General features: G+C 37.0%; 1 protein-coding gene across 2 annotated transcripts in view; it reads left to right on the forward strand.

Moving 5' to 3' along the window:
• Nucleotides 1–19,207, forward strand: part of SPOCK3 (SPARC (osteonectin), cwcv and kazal like domains proteoglycan 3) — a 159,376-nt gene that overhangs the window by 61,572 nt on the left and 78,597 nt on the right. Inside the window, exon 4 of one of the 2 annotated variants that reach the window (XM_052690180.1) lies at nt 7,987–8,101. The exons of the other annotated variant lie outside the window; for it this stretch is intronic. Coding sequence (XP_052546140.1) covers nt 7,987–8,101 — 115 coding nt within the window. The remainder of the gene's footprint in view (nt 1–7,986; nt 8,102–19,207) is intronic. 2 annotated transcript variants of the gene reach the window in all.

Genomic DNA, 19,207 nt, shown 5'->3' on the forward strand with positions numbered 1-19,207 from the left:
TTGAAACAGGAGCATTAACGATTCCACTAAAAGTCTGCTGCATCACAGTTTGAAATAATAATGATGGAGATGATGATACAGGCAGTGTGTCAACGTGTTATTGGCAGACAGGTTCTCTGAGGTTAGAAACTGGTTTGCTAACTTTCTCTGTTGGCTTTTGCTTCTTTTCATTGTATTGAGTCAGTATCTGGCTTTTCCAAAGCTTGCCTATAAGTCTGTGAAAGCATTGAATAAGCAGATCTTGAAATTGAAGCTCTGAACTCCAGCTCTATTTTCTGTGGGGAAAAAAAAATGGATTATAGGAACTACTGATGCTTCTACAGAATTTTTTTTTTTTTTTTGGCTGCATTAAGTTTTAGCAGTTTTACACAATGAAATTACAAGTCAAATTTAGTAATTGAAAAATCTAGCCTGCAGAAGTATGAATACTTTCAATCTGCATAAACCCCTGCTGCCTGTATGTAATAGGGGCAGCGGTGGAGTATTCAGCTTTGTATCTGTGTTTTCAAATTGTTACCTGTTAATTTTAAAAGTCATTTGATCTGTTATCTCTCAACCCCACCCTTGTCTTTCAGGCTTTGCTGTAAGTTCTTGGTACTCATGTGCCTCCTTGTCAGAGTCACCACTCATCATACGAATGTCTTCTCATTAATCACTTACTGTGTTCTGTGTCTGTGTTCTTACCCAAAGCAACAGTATACTGGGACCCTTTGCAAATGATATTCAGCCAACATTCATTAATTTGCTAGCAATATATTTTTTTAGGAAATAGCACTTTTCGTGCATATACTCCTAGGTGCTCTGAAAGTAATGCCTCTGTCAGACTGCCCTTCTGCTGCAGTCTGTCACACAGCAACAAAATGGGTCAGAATGTTGGTGGGAAGGTTCAGCCTCTACTGCCATCATCATCTGCCTTTGGTGTCGTGCACCAACATGATAACACAGGAGGCATCATGTTCGGAAAAGCCATCCTAAGCTTTTCTAATATTCTCCTGGACTTCTGGGGTACGGAGTTTTTTGCAAAACTCATCCTTAATCTGATCCCAGATTTCAGTGTTAGTGTGTTATGATGTTGAAAAGGATGCAGTTAAAGGAATCAATACAGTCCTGCATATGATAATGAAATGGCTGCCTTAACAGTGCTGGGATTCATTCCTTTATAGTTTGGTATTTGTTGAAAGGCGTTCTTACGTTAATCTAAGAAGTCAGAATTGCTCAAGTAGACAAATGTGTAATTTTATGAGTATTAATAACTGGTTATTGGAAATATCCAAGTATTCCAGGACCTCTTGCTCTGAAAATGTGCAGTGATACTCAACTTGTGTTGCTGCAAAGTCTAAGTTACCATACAAGATGGGAAGAATGTTATTAGCTGTATTTCAATCCACCAATACGTTTCCTTAAAACATTATTTGACACTTATCCAAAGAGTACTTATTCCCACTGAACTCTTTTGATTATACGTGTATGCATGTAGATGTGTTTAATTAAGTGTTTCAATTCTGAATCTCATATTTATGTTAGTATTTGCATGAGTATAAAAATGTAACACTAGTTTAGAAAATAATATGGAACAGGTATTATCTTTGAAAACAATGAAAGTGTTTTATTAATTGGGTTGCTGCTAAAAGGTGCATTTTGTCTTACAATTATTTTAGAAACAAACAGCTGTTCTTTGGACTATTTGAAGCTGAGTATTTTTACTGGCTTTACGTATGTTTTATCAAAATAAATAAACCATATTTTCTTCGTATTCTGCCCTTACATCAGATAAAAACAACGTACTGTAGTACATTTCATTTTTAGACTGCAGATATAAGTAGCTTAGAGACTGTGGTTGTTGAGTAAAGTTGCGTACTCATAGACACTGGTTTGCATATATATATATATATACATACATACATATATATATATACATACATATATATATATATATATATATGTATGTATATATATATATATATGTATATATATATATTTTTTTTTTTAAGTGCAGAGGATGTTTTCCTTTGCTCAATGGAAGTATTTGGTGGGAACAGTGAAGAATTTTCACATAGTGGAGGAAACTTGAAATGACATTTCCGTGGAGGATGAACACCCTAAAGATTGTTTTGTTTGCAACAACTGTAACATTTCTTACAGACCATTTCGCTGGATAATTTTTGGCTTTTATTGTGTTAGTTTATATTGTTTACCTATTTACAGAAGTATTGTGTATACAGTAGTACAACAGAAAAGATTTTGAAGCGATTTCAGCCAGGTATTTTTAGTTGTGTCTTTACCTTTTAGCTATTTCGTCTACCTAGTTTTGTAGCAATTTGGGTAACCAAGGATATGCAAATGCATGCACACACATCTGTGTAATTCGTGAATACATTTCTGTACAGTGAATTGAAATCATTTAGAATCATGTTCAATAAAATTGTTTGATTGAGCTCATTTGCAAGCCCTGGGAAATCATAATGGATTTTAATGGAGATCCATTAGTTGAATACTGTGACAACAATTATGTTGATCTAACTTATTTTGCTATAAAAACTGAAACATCAGCACGCGTAGCAAAGTTACTGATGTTTCAAAGCTAGAAATATACATCCACAACTTTCAAGACAAATTGTCATACTCTCAATTAAATTGCATCACATATCTACTTTTGTCTTAATAATAGATGAGCACAAAATATTTTTAACAGTTTCTCAGTCCTCTGCTTTTTTGAAATTCATAAGGTTCTCCTAAAAAGACAGTGCTCCTTTCTATGAGCCATCATTTTAGTCTGGTGAAGAGTTTCTAATTTCAGGTGTCCCTGCCTGTAGCGGGGAAGTTAGAACTAGGTGATCTTAAAGGTCCCTTCTGACCTAAACCGTTCTATGATTGAATGGAGTCTGAATTCTTACAGCTCTTTTAAGAAAGGCTACATGATAGATTTTTGGTACCTAACTTGTGATGAGATCTTGCCTTCGATTGCAGTGCCAACTTAGTCCTGTTTTCCTGCCGACCTGCTTTATGTCCTGATGCAGAGTCCATAGTGCCACCAAATCCTGAATAATCATAAAACAAATTTTAAAAGTGTATTATTTAAATTTCATTTTAGCACAGCTAAATCAGGCATTCTGGTAACCATTCAGACCCACAAAATGCTTATATGGAAGTGAAAATGTGACAGAAGGCTGCGGTGACTTGCTAGAGGGAGAGAGCAGAACTTTCGAACTGGCAGTATATGGAGAAAAGGATATATGGAACTGGATCATTTTATTTGGCAAACCTGCATAACTTCTAGTCCGGTATGCCTCTTCTGAGGAAGATTTGTCTTTAAAGCCTTTCTAAAGACAGAGATGCTTCAGAGCGTCTCAGTTCTCAATGCTAAACTGAGCTTAGTGGTATAGAATGCCATAAACAGTAGTGCACCTGAGCATATTCCTGATGAAAGGTTCTACACAGTTGAGCCTGCTTAATCAGGCTGGAGTTTTCCTGAGCACTCTTATGAGAAGATGCTTCTTGAGTGGATGCAACCTTCATACATGCTGACAACTACTTATTGAATCATTTGTTCATGAGCTGAAACTTCTAAAGTATTTGTAACCTCCAGAGGTTCTAATCCAAGCTCTTAATTACTTAACCACCAACAGAAACACCTTCTCTCTACTCTTCTTACTGAAGTTGCACATTCATTGGATCAAATGAAAAAAATACATAGTAAGTTTCTTGGCATTGAAGGTTCAGCTATAGCTGCCCATTCTGCTTTTCATGTTACCTAGTGTATGATGCAAAGTGCAATCCCAGGAAGAGGAAACAGAAAATCTGGGTTCCTCTTTTCAGACCGTTCCTATCAAGTTACTGAGGAAGACTGTTTCTTATTATTTTCTTAAGTTTATTTCATGAATCTGAGACTGTTTATGTCCAGTGGTTCCTCTTCATATGGAAACATGATTACTCTCAGGTATATTGCATATCAAGACTGGGTTCTCTCTTGGAGGGTGGCTGCACAGGTGGGCGTCCAGATGGGTCTTGAACACATCTGCAGAGAAGGAGAATCCACAACCTCTCTGGGCAGCCTGTTCCAGTGCTCCATCACCCTCACCTTGAAGAAGTTATTTCACGTATTGGTGCAGATCTGCCTATGCTCTGATTTATGTCTGTTTCACCTTGTCCTGCCCCCACAGACCACCTCTTTTACTGGAAGTAAAAGCACTGATTAGGTTTCTTCAAGAATTTGTAGTTTATTAAAGCAAGTAATACAAATATAAGTTCAGGTGTTTGTAAGTAATATGAATAGCTCAGTTCAGGTGTTTGTTTGCTTAGGGTTGTAGCTTAGACATGTGATTAATTATTGGTATTCTAGTTGATTTACAGTTTTCTCCCCTACCTCTTAAACTAGAGGAATTAAACCACTCAGTGGATGCTCAAAATATGTCTTAGGTTTTGGCGGATGTAGTTGATCAAAAAGTGCAGGTTTTTTTTTCCTACCCCTCAGAAATGAATCTAGAACTTTAGAGGGGAAAAGTAGAATTCAAATGTGAAAACTCTGCCCTTTAACCTTTCTTCCCTATTTGTTTTTGCTGGGTATGAAAGCTCCATCTGTCTGATTGGAAAATAATGGTCCTTTACTGTGATTTCTACCACAGAGCTTCTGTCAAGAGGATTACTGTGTTGTCTTGCTTTCACTCGATTTTCTTTTGTATTCCCAGTAAAAATGATCTGGCTAATGTCAGTTTCTGGCAGTGCTAGCTGTAAATTGACTTATAGAAGAGCTTATGAGCTTTCCTGCATTGCTGTTCCAAATCTGAAAAATAAATAGATCCATTAGTAATAATTGAATCAATTTTTATGAGTATTAATTGCTTCCTCAGGATGTGAGGATAACAAATCCATATCCGTCTGTAAAAAGTCACCAAGCGAGCCTAATTCCATTCCAAATGTGCAAATTATTTTTAATTAATAATGCGAGTTCTTAGAGCAAGATTAGATGATACAAATCATTTTTTTATTTAGTAATTCTTTCTGTAACCCCTATTTCAATTTTTCTACTTAGTGAAATTTAAGTAAGACTACATTTAGTGTTACGTTAGGGAAATGCATATTAAATATGTATGTAACATCACAGAATGGTTTGGGTTGGAAGGGCACTTTAAGATCATCTAATTCCAACCTTCCTGCTATAGGCAGGGACCACGGTGCTCACAGCCCCATCAGCCTGGCCTAAATAACACATGGCAAGCACTTTTTTTCTATTTATTAGGAGCTAAATGGAATTGGGTATTATCAAATTAACAAAGCTAAGGTCAGTCAGACCTGTGTCTTTAGAAATTGGTTGAATCTGACTTCCTTGGAAGTCAGCTGATATATTATAGGCACTGATAAATGATATCTTGTGGGCCGGTTTCCAGTGTGAACGTAGTACTGTTTTGTAGGTGTCTGTTTTAGCAGAAAATGATAGCAGTGTGATTTGTTGCCAATGAAAGACTGCACGCTCAAAGTGGGAGCAATGCCAGCATTTTTGATCAATGTTTACCAGAAGATACAGTGAAGAATTAGACTCTATTCTGTATCTTTCTTCAATTAGCTTGTTTGAGTTATAGACTCACACGGTATCAATAATACTTTGCATGGAAACAGGAGTCAGTCAGATATGTCTCTAAGGTGTAAGGAGAGTGTAGTTCCTCCAGAGCATGAAAAGCTTTAAACTGGAATGGGGGGGGGGGGTGGAAGGAGGGGGGAGGGAAGAAGAGGGAGGGAGTGAAAGACTTCTACTGTATTATTTATACATCTAGTTGAGGTGTGTGATGGAGTTCTAAAGGTAAAAAGTCATGAAGAAACATTAGAAAAATATGAGGGCTGAAAGCAATGCCTGTGATTTTATGTTGGCCCACGACACCAGAGCTGGATGTCGATGTTATGGCCAAAGAGGCTGAATCTCCCCACCAATGTTCCGTTCGTTTTGTTGCTGTGAGACGGATGGCAGCACAGGGGCAGTCTGACAAAATGATGTTTGATGTGGAAGTGTGTATAAGGCAAAGCTGTGTCATTGAATTCTTCCACATGGGGAAAAAAAAGGAACACATTGACATTCATCTGCATTTGCTAAAAGTTTACAGAGACCAAATGTTACTTTCAGCAGCATTAATTTCTGAGCTATCCGTGTATGCAGAAATACATTTCTGTTAAAAATGGAACAATGTATAAAAACATACAAAAGGAGAAAGTTAAGGAAAAAAGATTTAAACATTTTAATTATGTATTCTTCAAAATAAAGTATTCATTCTCTGATTATATGTCTGATACAATCTGATATCTGTATGTGTACATATGTATTTCCATAGATGGTAGGAGGAGCTTGTTTCAAAGGACCTGAAGGTGAACTACTTTAACTTGAAGTTACTTACATTTTTCAAATGCAGAATATATGTAGAATGTGGTTCCATGTCCCTGCCAATTGTTGGTAGTGTTCCAGAAATGAATTTGTTTTTAGGATGTGTGTTACTAGACATTCTAGACAACATCTTGTAATAGAAGTGCTTTCAAAAAAGTAGCTACAATGTATTTGTTTCCTATATTTATTTAACGACATTGGTTGATTTACCAACAGAAAAGTAGCCCTTTCCCTGCAACTGTTACTGGTGTGAAAGCATGAAAGATACTTGGAAACCTATGTTTTTATTTATCAACAAAATTGTAATTAGTGAGCTGTTACTGGGTGCGTATGCCAAGAGGAGCACAACAAAAAATTGAGGTTCCTAGCCATCAGGAAAAAAGAATTAAATGCAAAGATGCCCAAGCCTATGCGCATATAAAGACACAAATTTGCCTACAGAACGCATTTATCAGATTTACTCTCATGGTTAGCAGTCTTTTAGAAGATAGTAGTAAAATCGTGTTCTGCAAATGCAGCATAGAATTCAGGTGTAACATTCTAGTTGGTGTGCTGTTTACTTGATACAGATTACACTGTCCTGATTTACAACTCTTTACTTGAAACTTAGAAGATGAAATTAGGATCAATGCATGAACTATCTGGATTTGAAACTGTTTTTCTGAATCATCTGGAATAGGTTGCAAATGTTACAGTAATTGGTAATTGCTTTTGGTGATGATTTTTGCTTTTGTTGCCTGGATTTCTGGGATGCTCATGTCCTGTCACAATTTAATAACAGTCAATGAAATTATCATTTGCTGACAGTGATATTTATCTGTTTTGTTACTAGTTTGAAAGGTATTCGTTTAAGAAACCAGGATTATTCACTGAGAACAGCAGGTTGGAGGCCAAGAAAAATGGCTAAGATCTCGCGCCCGTCCTGGTGTGATTGTTCTCTATCTGAAACTGTGGGCATTAATGTCATTTTGAGATGAGTTTCATCAAACACACTGAACGTCATAAATGAAGAAATCTTTGTAGAAGGAGACAAATGGGAAGAGGGAATCAGCCTTCTAATGCCTTTTTTGACTGATGCCCAGTGTGGCTTTGGGCTCGCTGCTCATTCCCCATCTGTACAATGGGAACGTTGCAGATTTTATAAGCACTATGATTGGTGTATGAGGATTATTGTCAGCTCATTAAAAGTGATGTGTGTGCACATGTGTGGCAATTAATAAACCATCAGGATCTACTGAGGATGATAAATGTAAGAGTGTTTTACTTGCAATTGCCTTTGTTACGAATGCTGACCAGGAGAGAGTTGGATGGGGCACTCAGTGTTTTTATAAATAAGTGATGGTGGTAACATGTGAAAGCATACATGAATACACGTGTTTTGTGACGATCCACTTTCCTTGGTAAGGAACTTCACACAACTAACTTTCTTTGACCTTATTATTGAATATCCTGCCTTTCATGCTGATGGAAATCAGAGCCTTTCATTTCGGTGAGCTGTAAAAACAACAGGCCAACCCTCCCCCCATACTTGGTGGGTTTTGTGTGCGGTGTGTTTTCTTTTCTTTATTTAAGTGCCTGCTTCGAGGTAATCGTTAACAATTTTCTAAACTTGTTTTTAGCTTTAGATCCAGCTAAAGACCCGTGTTTAAAGATGAAATGCAGTCGTCATAAGGTCTGTGTTGCACAGGATCAACAAACTGCTGTTTGCATTAGCCACCGAAGGCTTACACACAGGTAAATACTTTAAAAGTTAATCCTATAGACTTTTTCAGTAGTGTTCATGACTGACTGTAAACCATAAGTATACTATAATTAGTTATGTAACAACATATAAGCAGTGGATTTTAGAAGTAATTATGCATGCATAATTTGATTAGACTGTTTAATATTTGATTTTTTTAATGGGCTGTTAAGCTGGAGGGTGTACATATTTAAAAAACACAAGCTGATGATCATCTGCATTTAAGCAAATACCAACCATACTAGTACCGAACCAATCTAATGATTGTGATAATGTCCTGCTGCTATGCATTCATCACTGCTTGTATGAAACAAGAGGTCTTCAAAGCTGCACATTATGTGGTGTAACTTTTTTCTTTTAGGCTTCTTTGTTTTCCTTTTTTTTTTTTTTTTTTTCTTTTTCTTGCATTGGATTAAGTAAATATAAGGAGCAAACATATGAAAAAGTTATTCAGGATCAGAATGCAGATTTCTTTTATTGTATCGTATTTTATTTTTTGTAGCAAACAATTCCAGGTCCTCTATTTATGTATGTCTTGGTGTGGCAAAATGTTAATGCACTGTTGTGGCTTGATTTGGGGAAGACAATATGTAGGTAGGGGGCATGAAGCTTACTGTTAGTTGAATTGTGAGATTATTGTCTGTTCAGGAGTTGGAGTCAGATTGAATTTTTGACTTGGAGTTGGTCAGTTTGCTGCTCTTCGTTGTGGAAAGCTTAGCATGGTAGAAAGAATAGAGCCCCACTAAACTTCAGTAACATGATTGAATTCAGGATTTGATAAAGTTTCTTAATCATTAAACGCTGAAAAGGGTAAGAAAAACAGTCTTGTGTAATGTAAAAAGAAAATTTCAAGCTTTTTAGAAAGCCAGTACTGTGTAATGAATGATATAGAGAATGTTCTTCCTAGCATCTAGTTACATTTAAATACATCCATCTGTGTCTTTTTAAACAAGCAGAGTAGTACACAGTGAAAGGAAAAGTTTAAACTATCTAGATCTGCAGCTGCAGTTAATTAACAAAACCTTATTTGTAGAGGCTTGCTATTCATATCAAATAATCTCAGACTACAGCTAATCATTTTGGTTTAATAAAATGTTACATACAAGAAGTTGAAAGAAATATTTTCAGACAAAGACAGGTACGTTAGTTTCAACTACATGTGAACATTTGGCAGTATGTCAGCATTGATAGTTCAGCATTTCTGGGGCTTTACACACACTGTTGAAAGCTGTGGAAAAAGTGATATCTTAATTTTATGGATACTTGAAGATGTGCCTTTGTTTTAGATGAAATATTAGATGAATATTACATGAAAAATAGATGAATCTACCCTTCAGATTAGATGAAACTGGATATGATGGTTGAGTTAGTAAATGTATTGATATCTGCCCTCATACCCATATTATTCCTCCCACAGTTCCCGGCACTCATTTTGAAAGGTATCTTAATATCTTAGTGGGCAAAGCCTCTCTGAATATAGTACTGGTTGTGTATGGGAACAGCTGAGTCACGGCCTGAACCTCTGATTGATCTCCTGAGGTGAGCCATGAGTCAGCCAGAGGAGCACAGGTGAAGGCAATTCAGCTGTGCTGCCTCCTAGACCTATTGAAGAGCTGGCTACCAGGGGGGAAGGTTCTATTCTGGAGATCTGCTCTGCTGGTGTTTTGTGAGTGAGCCCAGGATATGGGTAAGCTTCCTATCTGTTCTCTTTTTGTTATCATAATCTGCTTCGTCCAACTCTCTACTTTATTTTGTAATTGTAACATCTTAATATTCATTGATTATACAGAGCCATAACAGGAAACATAGGCTCTGCAGATGTAGTCTTGTAAGCTAGATGAAGCAATTCACCACCTACTTGTCCTGAGCCAGGACACAGATCTGCAGGCATAGATATCTGTCACCACAGGTTATTAAGCTCAAGGAGAAATCAGTTGCTTTGTGCTTTCCTTCTAATGAGGTTTTCTTCCTGCAGTCTTTGACCTTTATATGGTGTAGTAAGATAAGTGTATGAGCAGCGTATTCACAGGCAGTCTTGTCTGCTGGTCTCTTAGTCTGTTAACTTCTTTAGCACAAGGTGATACTCCTTCACTAAAACCTATAACTTGCATATTGATTTTCATTGTCTGTTTTTCCAAGTTTTCCCAAAGAACTGGTCTACACAGCTATGTGCTTTGGTAAAATATTACATGAGAAAACAATGTTTCACCAAAGCTATCAGTTTGCATTATCTACTTGTATTAATTTCTGATATATCAGCTGTTCGTGATTGTTGTTATGTGGTTAAACATTGACCAAACTTCATCTCAATAATTTCCCTTTTTCGCTTTCTCCGTGTGTATGGTGGTGCTTGTGCTATTCTTTAAAGATTTGGTAATTTCACTATTCTCTGATTTTTACTTTTTTTTAATTGAAAAAAAAACAGGCAGCTGGAGACATCTTCTAAAAAATAATTGAAATATTTTTTATGGATTGTAGAGAACTCTTCAAAAAAAATGAGCTGATTGGATGTACTTAGCTGTATTTGTTGTGTAGATTGTAGATATTCCAGAGATGATTCTCAAGACATCTGCACATGAAAATTAGTTTTAAGCATGCGAGCTAATGGAGTGGCAAAGGTTATGTTCAAGAGACAGTAAAGAGGAGACTGCATACCTCCAAGATAAATGAAAGATTTATAAGCACCTTTGGGCCTGAGATGTGCTGGTATAGCAGAATAGATTACTGTGGAAAGTTATCTAGTTGAAACTCTCCGACTTTCCTATTATTAGAAGCACTGCTTCCAAGCAGCAATATTACCTTGTTAACTTCATGTATTAAATTTTTGTCACTCTTTGAGGTAATAACATAGGCAAAGACATCTGCTGTACTTTTGGGATACGTGAATTCATCTCATCAGATTCCATGGACTTGTGCATTTTCCAGTTCCTTAGGTGGTCTTAAACCTGATCTTCTACAGTGGATAGTTTTTCATTTTTTTCCCCAGTCCCTGCTTTAGCATACTACAGTGTGGCTAGAGCATTTGCTGGTGAAAACCAAGGCAAAAAAATTTGCTGAGTTCCTCAGCCTTCTCCATGTCCTGACCAGTCAGATCTCCCTTCTGAAGAGGGCTCACCTTCTCCCTGCTCTTCCGTTCATCGCACTGACATTTACTGATAAGCATTTCATGTCGCCTTCCACATCCCTGTCCAGATCTATTTCTACAGAGATTTCACTTTCCTGGCTGCTTGGACAATTTCTCTGTATTCCCCCCAGGCTACCTGTCCTTGCTTGTGCTCTTCATGCAAACCATCTTTTAGGACGTGCCAAAACTTAGTGTTTCCTTCCCACTCTCTTAGTTGGTGCTACATGATGTTTTCAGTAATATCTGTTATAGCTGAGTTAGTGCTGTTAGTCCAGAACCTCTTCAAAAAGTGTCTTTTGAATTCACAAGCTTTGGTAAGATCCGGAGATTACCATGGCATTCTGAATTACATTGTTGTGCTGCAAAGTTTGTCGATTTCACCTGTCGGTTACATTTTTTTCAACGTTTCTATCAGATTTACTAAATTAATAAGGATGTCTACAGCACTGATTTCCACAAGGTGTTTTAAAAAAGAGAAGTTTGTTTCTTGAAGAGGCCTAAGGCGAGATACTTTTCTTTCTGCAGTGCCAGAGTATTCAACTTGTGTGCTGATCCTGCTTAAACTGCCTGAGAAATTTTAGGAGTGATATATATGGGGTGTTGAAAGGCTTTTGTCTGGTAGAGAAGGTTGAACGTTACCCGCTTGACATGGCAGTGCTTTTATTGCTACAATATCTCTGAGGGAATGAGGCACTCAGGAAAATACTGAGAACCTTGTGCCAGACAAATAAGGCTTATTCTTTTTCTGCTGAGGAGTTCTTTTAGATTCCTTGTTATTTGATTATTATAAAAGAAAATGTTCTTGCTGTATAGTTCTTGCTGTGATGAGTGTTTCATCACACAGTGACTTTTGGGGAAGCTATTTTTAAATCAATGTTTTACTTCAAAAATTGCTCCTCTTTACGCTTTATGTAATCTTCACTTATATTTCATTGAAAAGAGGGAAGAATGCTTAAAACATATTGTTAAATATTTAATAATCATTTTAATGAAATGCCACAAAAATTAAGTACAAGTATTACAGTTCCATATTTTAACTCATTTGTAAATGAAGTTTAATTATTCTTAATGACAAATCAAGATGTTAAATTTATTATTTATAATAATCATAGAATCATAGAATCACCAAGGTTGGAACAGACCTAAAAGCTCACCCAGTCCAACCATTCACCTATCACCAATAGCTCCCACTAAACCATGTCCCTCAACACAACATCCAGCCTTTCCTTGAACACCCCCAGGCTCGGTGCCTCCACCACCTCCCTGGGCATCCATTCCAGTGCCTGACCACCCTTTCTGAAAAGTAATACTTCCTCATGTCCAGCCTGAATCTCCCCTGCCGTAGCTTGAAGCCATTCCCCCTGGTCCTATCACTGATGACACGAGAGAAGAGGCTGACCCCCAGCTCACTGCAACCTCCCTTCAGGAAGTTATAGAGAGCAATGAGGTCTCCCCTGAGCCTCCTCTTCTCCAGGCTGAACGTTCCCAGCTCCTTCAGCCTCTCCTCATCAGCCCTGTGTTCCAGACCCCTCACCAGCTTTGTTGCCCTCCTTTGAACACGTTCCAGGGCCTCAATGTCATTCTTGCAGTGAGGGGGGAGAAGGCTGGGAGAAGAAATGATTTTGCTCACAAACTTAGCAAAAGGGCAAATGTTTGAAGAGAAAATGTTACAGATCAGTGAAATTTTGATAGGCAAACTGGAACTGAATAATCTTCTTCACAAAGTTCAGAATCGTGCTAGCTCTGACCTTGCTGATCACAGCAGGATTTTTCTACAGGCTTTCATCCTCTACTTTCTTGGTTATGTAATTGAAAGTGTTACAGAAAAGCCTCCGTATGGGTCTATAGAACTCACTTTCCTTAACTGCTGTGAGGGGTAGATGATGTTTGTTGAGATGTGATTGCTTTTGTTGGCTTCCAAAACTAGCCACTACATCTCACTGTCCTTTTCATGGTGTTGTGTATTGGTCAAGCCGAGGTTTTCCTTTCATTCCATGGTAGCAGAGATTGTTGTTTTCCCTCAGTTCTGAGTTACTGCATGTAGGTCTTGTTTCCATGAACGTGGCAAATCCCTTTCTAGTGAGATTATGCAGTACAGCATCATCTGATGCAAAAACTGTACGTACTCTACTGTGAAGACTGAACAGTTTTGGAAAAAAGGTCAAAATAAGTTTTGTGTATCATTCATTATGAGAGTAGCTTGAAATATCAAAGCTTTAGAAATTGTCGAGGCGTGATTAGAGTTGTTAGGTGTTTGCTGATAGCGTCTAATTCTATTTGCCTGTCAGCCAGTCAGAACTGTGTTGGAAGTGGTATTCTATGCTCTTAGCTGTGTACTATGGGAAAAAAAAAAGGGGGGAATATTTCAAAGGGGGAAACATGCAGGATATATGTTAATATCATTCATTCAAATACTTCCATGTGTATTGCTGGGGAAAGGGAGTAGCTGCCTGCCCTAGAATGCCTGATAAGCAAATAATTCAAAATCTGATGTGCAACTGAGTGTTTTTCATTCATTCTTCGAATTGCTGGGGATTGACATCAACTTCTGTCTTTTTGCCTAAGTGATGCTTTACCATCTCTTTTTACTTTCACACTTCCTCTTTATTGGTTAAATGATAAGCTTTGTGGGAGTGAAAAAATAAAATGTTTGCATTAATGAAATGCTCTGGAATGTACCTCATTCAGTTAGAAATCTAGCTTGTAGAATATCAGAATGCAATATTGCCAGTACTGTGAATATGATGATGAGCATTTTATGGTTACAAGCAGGATATTCATAATGCTAGTATAAATTTGCCTGCTCATTCTGGTCTTCAATTACTTCAATTTAAGGAGATTTAATGATTTAAATCTGCTGTAGTGAGAATGGCTGGAAACTATGAGTTAAGCACTGTGACCTTAGGGGAGAAGAAACAAGTTGCTTAAACATTCAACCTGAAGAGGGTTGAGCAGGAAATAAAAAGGAACGAGTCAAAGTAGGAGGGCAGGTTATGTGGTAATGGATATTTCAGAACACCTATAGTGGAATATTGTTCTCTATTTACTCAGAGAAACAGGTGGTAAAGATAAATCCTTAAATCTAAATGTACTTGAGGTTGCCCCATTGAGCAAAAGAGTTTGCAGTGATATTGCAACGTATAGGAGTGCATTAAGACCTTGGAAAGCTCTTACCTAACTGGCTCAGAAAAGCTGTAAAGCTAATCTAGCAGCACCTGTCATAGCTTTGCTGGTTCTGATAGATAGTCTGTGAACTTCATCTTAGATTTGAAAAAGACGTTTGTAACATCATGTAATTTTCTTCAAGAAAAGGAATCCTGTGAATCATAGGCTATTGTACTAAACTAAGCAGCATATAAGTCAAGTTCTAAGCAAACAAGTTAGTGGCAGGTAAAGACCAAGACTGTAGCACCTGTGGTCTCAAATTTTACTGAAAATCTTCTGCTGAAATTTGTTTTTGTTACTGTCTGTCAGAATGTTTAGGCCTAATGAGAGAAAGAGGAGAGGAAATACCCGTTTTTCTTCAAACGTTTCTCTGCTTTGTAGTCAATTTACAGGTGTGTTTAGTTCACTTGAAACCTAATCATTGCACAGCCCTTTCCAAGATTTCACTGCTTAGTACAGCTCAATAATATTTAGAAATGCAATTTGTGTAGCTTTGGAAATGCAGAGAATTGCAAGACGGTTTTGGTCCAAAATTATGTTTCTAGTAATTGAGTGTCTTTGATGTGTTGGAACCTGGTGACTGTCTTTGCACTGAGTGATCCGAATAGAATCTGATAGAACAGTATCTTTCTCTTCCTACATAAGGAATGTGCTGTGTAAAATTGGCTGGATACATTTAATCTATCAGGTTTTTTTTAATTCTACTTGTTACGTATAAGAAATCTCTAGAGAAATACTTAAAAATAAGGGATCTTTCCTTGAGTAGCACATTTGTTTATGATTGACTTTCTCTCTGTTTGCATATTATGCCTTATGTAATTCCTTCTTAGTCTTGTTTTTCCTTTTTTTTTTTTTTTTTTTCTTTTTTTCCTTTGTTTCCTTCTATATGATAGCAGCTTTTATGTATGTAATTTTAATAGAATAGGGAAGATGTGCATAAGACAACTAGGATTGCCTTATCATAAGGGAATGCAGGGGTTTTTTTTGTGAGTAACAGATAACCAACAAATACTAGCGTAGTGATGGATTCTAGTCTTTCAGTTTAGGTTGTTTTTAAAGCTTGACTGGTTTATAGTCAAGAATTGTGGCAATTCACTAGAAATGGATAGGGAGTCATAACAAGGAAGCATTTCATGAAAGGTTAGCCAAAAAATTTTTAATTGCTCCTCTTGAATCATAGCTTTCCTCTAGGCATGTTTCAGAGAAATCTGCAGACTGGGCCTCTGTATAATTTGGATCTTGATAGGAGATGAGTGGTATGCAGGGCCTGATGATACAGAATTAATTGTTTCAAAAATTAAGGAGAAATTGATGGGTGCTATTGTGGTCAAATGCTTCTCCTAGTGTTAAATAAGAATTCTACGAAGGAAGGTTAGCTTTAGGGAGAATTATTCCCTATTCCCAGGCTTCTGAAAGTATGCATGTAGTGATTAGCAGAAGGTTTCTAATATACCTGTCTTTCCACATGCTTTCACTATTAATGCCCATTAGAAAAACATTACTTCATTAGAGACTCACAGAAGTCAATGGTGTTTAAAAGAAAAAAATTATCACTAAATCTAATTTACTAAATCAAAGCAGTTGGACAGTCTGATAGGTTTTGTGCTAACGGTTAATCTTATTACAACTTCCTTTAGGCTTTTGATGTAAATGACATTTCCAACTGCAGATTCAGTTCGAGTCCATTATCTTTCCTTGGACTCCTGCCCTCTTATAGTATTTTTGAAGAATATTGGAAATGGGGATGATGAAAATTCAGTCTAACTACTTCTTTATGCGAGTTGGATCACCAGAAGTTCATCTTCCCTGCCTGTGTTCACCTTAATGTTATAACATGAGGAAAATGTTCTTTCTCGACTTAGAAGTGATGAGTGTTGGGCCCTGAAGCATGAGATTGGTTAACCTTTCCCTGTGATGAATGATGTGACAGAAGCCCAGTGTAAATTTCAAGCGCTGCAGAACTGTAACGCTGATTCTGTTGCAAAAGTGGAAGCGGAACTTCTGTTGCCACACTGCGGAGCTGCATGGCTGAGAAGATTCTGTCCCACTCATAAAAAATGAGCTAGTCCAAGGAGAGATACCCAGTTTGTAAGAAGAATGCACATGCGTATGTGCACAGACATGCAGATGTACGTGCATGTGCATATTAGTAAATCTGCACTCTTGGTGCCATGTGCACATTTCTCAGGTTTCCAGAGCACCATGCTTGGGATTTGTTTTACGACGAGTCTCATTTTACAGATCTGGAGATAATAGTTGTTCACAAGTACTAATTTTTAAAGAAAAAGAATTCTTTAAAGGCTAAATTTGGCAGGTGAGAATCCATCTTTTTTGAAAAATACTAGGTGCTCCTGAAGATCAATACACCATTTTTTTATATAACACTTGCAGTGTTTGAGTCATGTGCAATGACACTGGAATTCTTGCAGTACGCCCTAGAGATGTTTTCTGTCCCCTCATTATAGCTGAAAGTGAATTAAATGGTGAAGAAAACAATTGTTAGATTCAGAGCTACCCTGAAGAAGTAATAGTTTTTGCTGTTTGATTCACATGTGTTGATGCCTTTGTTAGCCCCAACAGTTCCTGTTAGATATGAATTCCAGAGAAGGGAGGTTTGAGTTTGGATTTACAAAGTTTGGGACTTTAAAACAGTAGCTGCAATTCAAATTTGTAGTTGTTTCAAGCAGTTGTGAAAGAGTGTGTTAGGATGGGAAAGGTAATGATGAGGAGGGTTTTTATTTTTATTTTTATTTTTTCAAACTACGAATTAGAGCAGTTCAGGTCTCTTTTAAATCAGAAAAAAATAGAAAAAAGTAAATCACAAAAAACAATACAACATAGTATAAGGAACAGTACAGCCTTATAGCTGCAGCATTTTTTTGTAACTACAAAGAAGGTCTAAAAAAAACCTGAAGCAAAGCAAAGGATTTGCTTTAGGCACATTGTGCAAAAGCTGCAACACTTTTAGGATGTCATCATTTTACATTATAATGTTGCTGAAGAAAGCCAGCTGGTGTAGTTAAGTCTCTTATTGGAAATTTTAGTCTGATTCATTACTGTGATTTGTGGTTGTACAAAGAAACAATCATTCTTATGCTCCAAGCTCTGTTGAATCTACTGAAGGTTTTCTGTTTCTTTGCATAATTTGAGTTGCCAGTCTGCCAGCTTGGCAGTGTTTCAAGCTTGTTGCGTTATCTGTGTGTGTTTGCTCAGGAAGTGATGCTGTACGTAGGATGAATTTACAGTAATTCTTTTGTAATGGGTTAATGAGCAGCACTACTTCATTCACAGTGCTCATGCTCACATTATGTAGCTTTGATTGGTTCAGTAACTGTGCAGCTCTGCCATTGTGATCATACCGACACTGTGAAGTACTGAAAAGGAAATTTTGTTAGCTGTAGGTTAATTAAACTTGCTGAGAAAATAATTTGGGTTTTGTGATCTTAAACAAGAGGTAAAAATATTTGTATTCTGGAGATTTTCATATGCTCCATCATTTAATTCATTAAAGGAAGAAAGCTGCTTAGTTGCTAGCTTCTTTGCTTTGGAACAGAAAAAGATGCTCTAACACTGTGTGTGATGTTTTGCATGTGTTGTGAGAGACTTCTCTTTTGTCCATTGATTTTGATGGGACTCAGGGATACATAGAGAAAAACAGTACCCTCTGATGTTATTCTCCATTTATAAGTAACTTCTGTGAACAAGAACAAAAGATATGCTTGGGGATTTCAAGGATGCACGCTGCCTTACCTGTGTTTACCACAATAGCATTACTGTTTACTAAGGTTGCTACTAAGCCATAAACTATTTATGCCTTCATGAGCCAGACTTCTAAACTCGAAAATTGTTGTGCTTAAGAATAAACAAAACAGCTCTCTAGAAATGTGAAATAAAACATGCTTTGTAGGAGATCAAAGGGAACTTAAAATAAAGGAGATGTAGGCAGAACTTATTCTCTTTACTCGTACAACTCCACCTTCTCAGAACACTTTTCCCTTTCAAAATCTGTAATACTCCTGTTTTTAAGAGAAATACAGATCTGACTCCACAATTACGCAGATGGATTTCAATTTAGTAAGTCCTGAGCCTATTCATGTTGTACCTCCTCCTTTAATCTTGTTCAGTTTCTCAGTAGCCTATGGGGGCATTGGATAACTGGCCAGAATTATGAGGTTTTCAGCGATCAGGAGTGCCCCACTTTACACTTCTGCAGTGAGTTTATAACATAGGAATTTAATTTTTTGGCTGACATCCTGGTGACAGTCATTGAAGGCACACTCAGCTGAACTACTTCCTAAATGGTGATAAATAAAGACTCTTTTCTTCAAAATAGAGGAATGTGAAATCTGATCTGGAAAAGCATTAGTGCTAGAAGAGCGTAGAGCTTGCTACCAGTGCAGAGTCCCATTAATCAGGAATGGTTTCTTATCTTTTTTTCTTTTTCCTTCACAAAATTCCTGGAAATCTAAGCAGTAAAGAGATTGCCTTTTTTGATAAGAATAGTTAGGGAAAATAGTGCTTATAAAAGGTTTTTTCTTTCGAAATGAAATCATAATTTTACTTCATAGCAATAAGATTCACTGTAGACTTCCATGTAAACATGGAAATAACAGAAAGTAATAGAAGTAAAATCTTTCAACTTCATCAGAAAATACACGTAAAATGGATTGAAGAACTTGTCAGTATCCCTTCTTTTACCTAGCTAAAGAAAAGCACTTTTTCTGTGTGTGTGTAGTGGTTTATGGAGTAATTGTCAGTATTAGTTTTGAGCTTGCTGTAGTAAAATACGTAATCAACTGTAAAATGTCTG

The sequence above is a fragment of the Tympanuchus pallidicinctus genome, unplaced genomic scaffold, assembly GCF_026119805.1.
Source record: "Tympanuchus pallidicinctus isolate F22 unplaced genomic scaffold, pur_lepc_1.0 scaffold26, whole genome shotgun sequence".
NCBI lineage: Eukaryota > Metazoa > Chordata > Aves > Galliformes > Phasianidae > Tympanuchus > Tympanuchus pallidicinctus.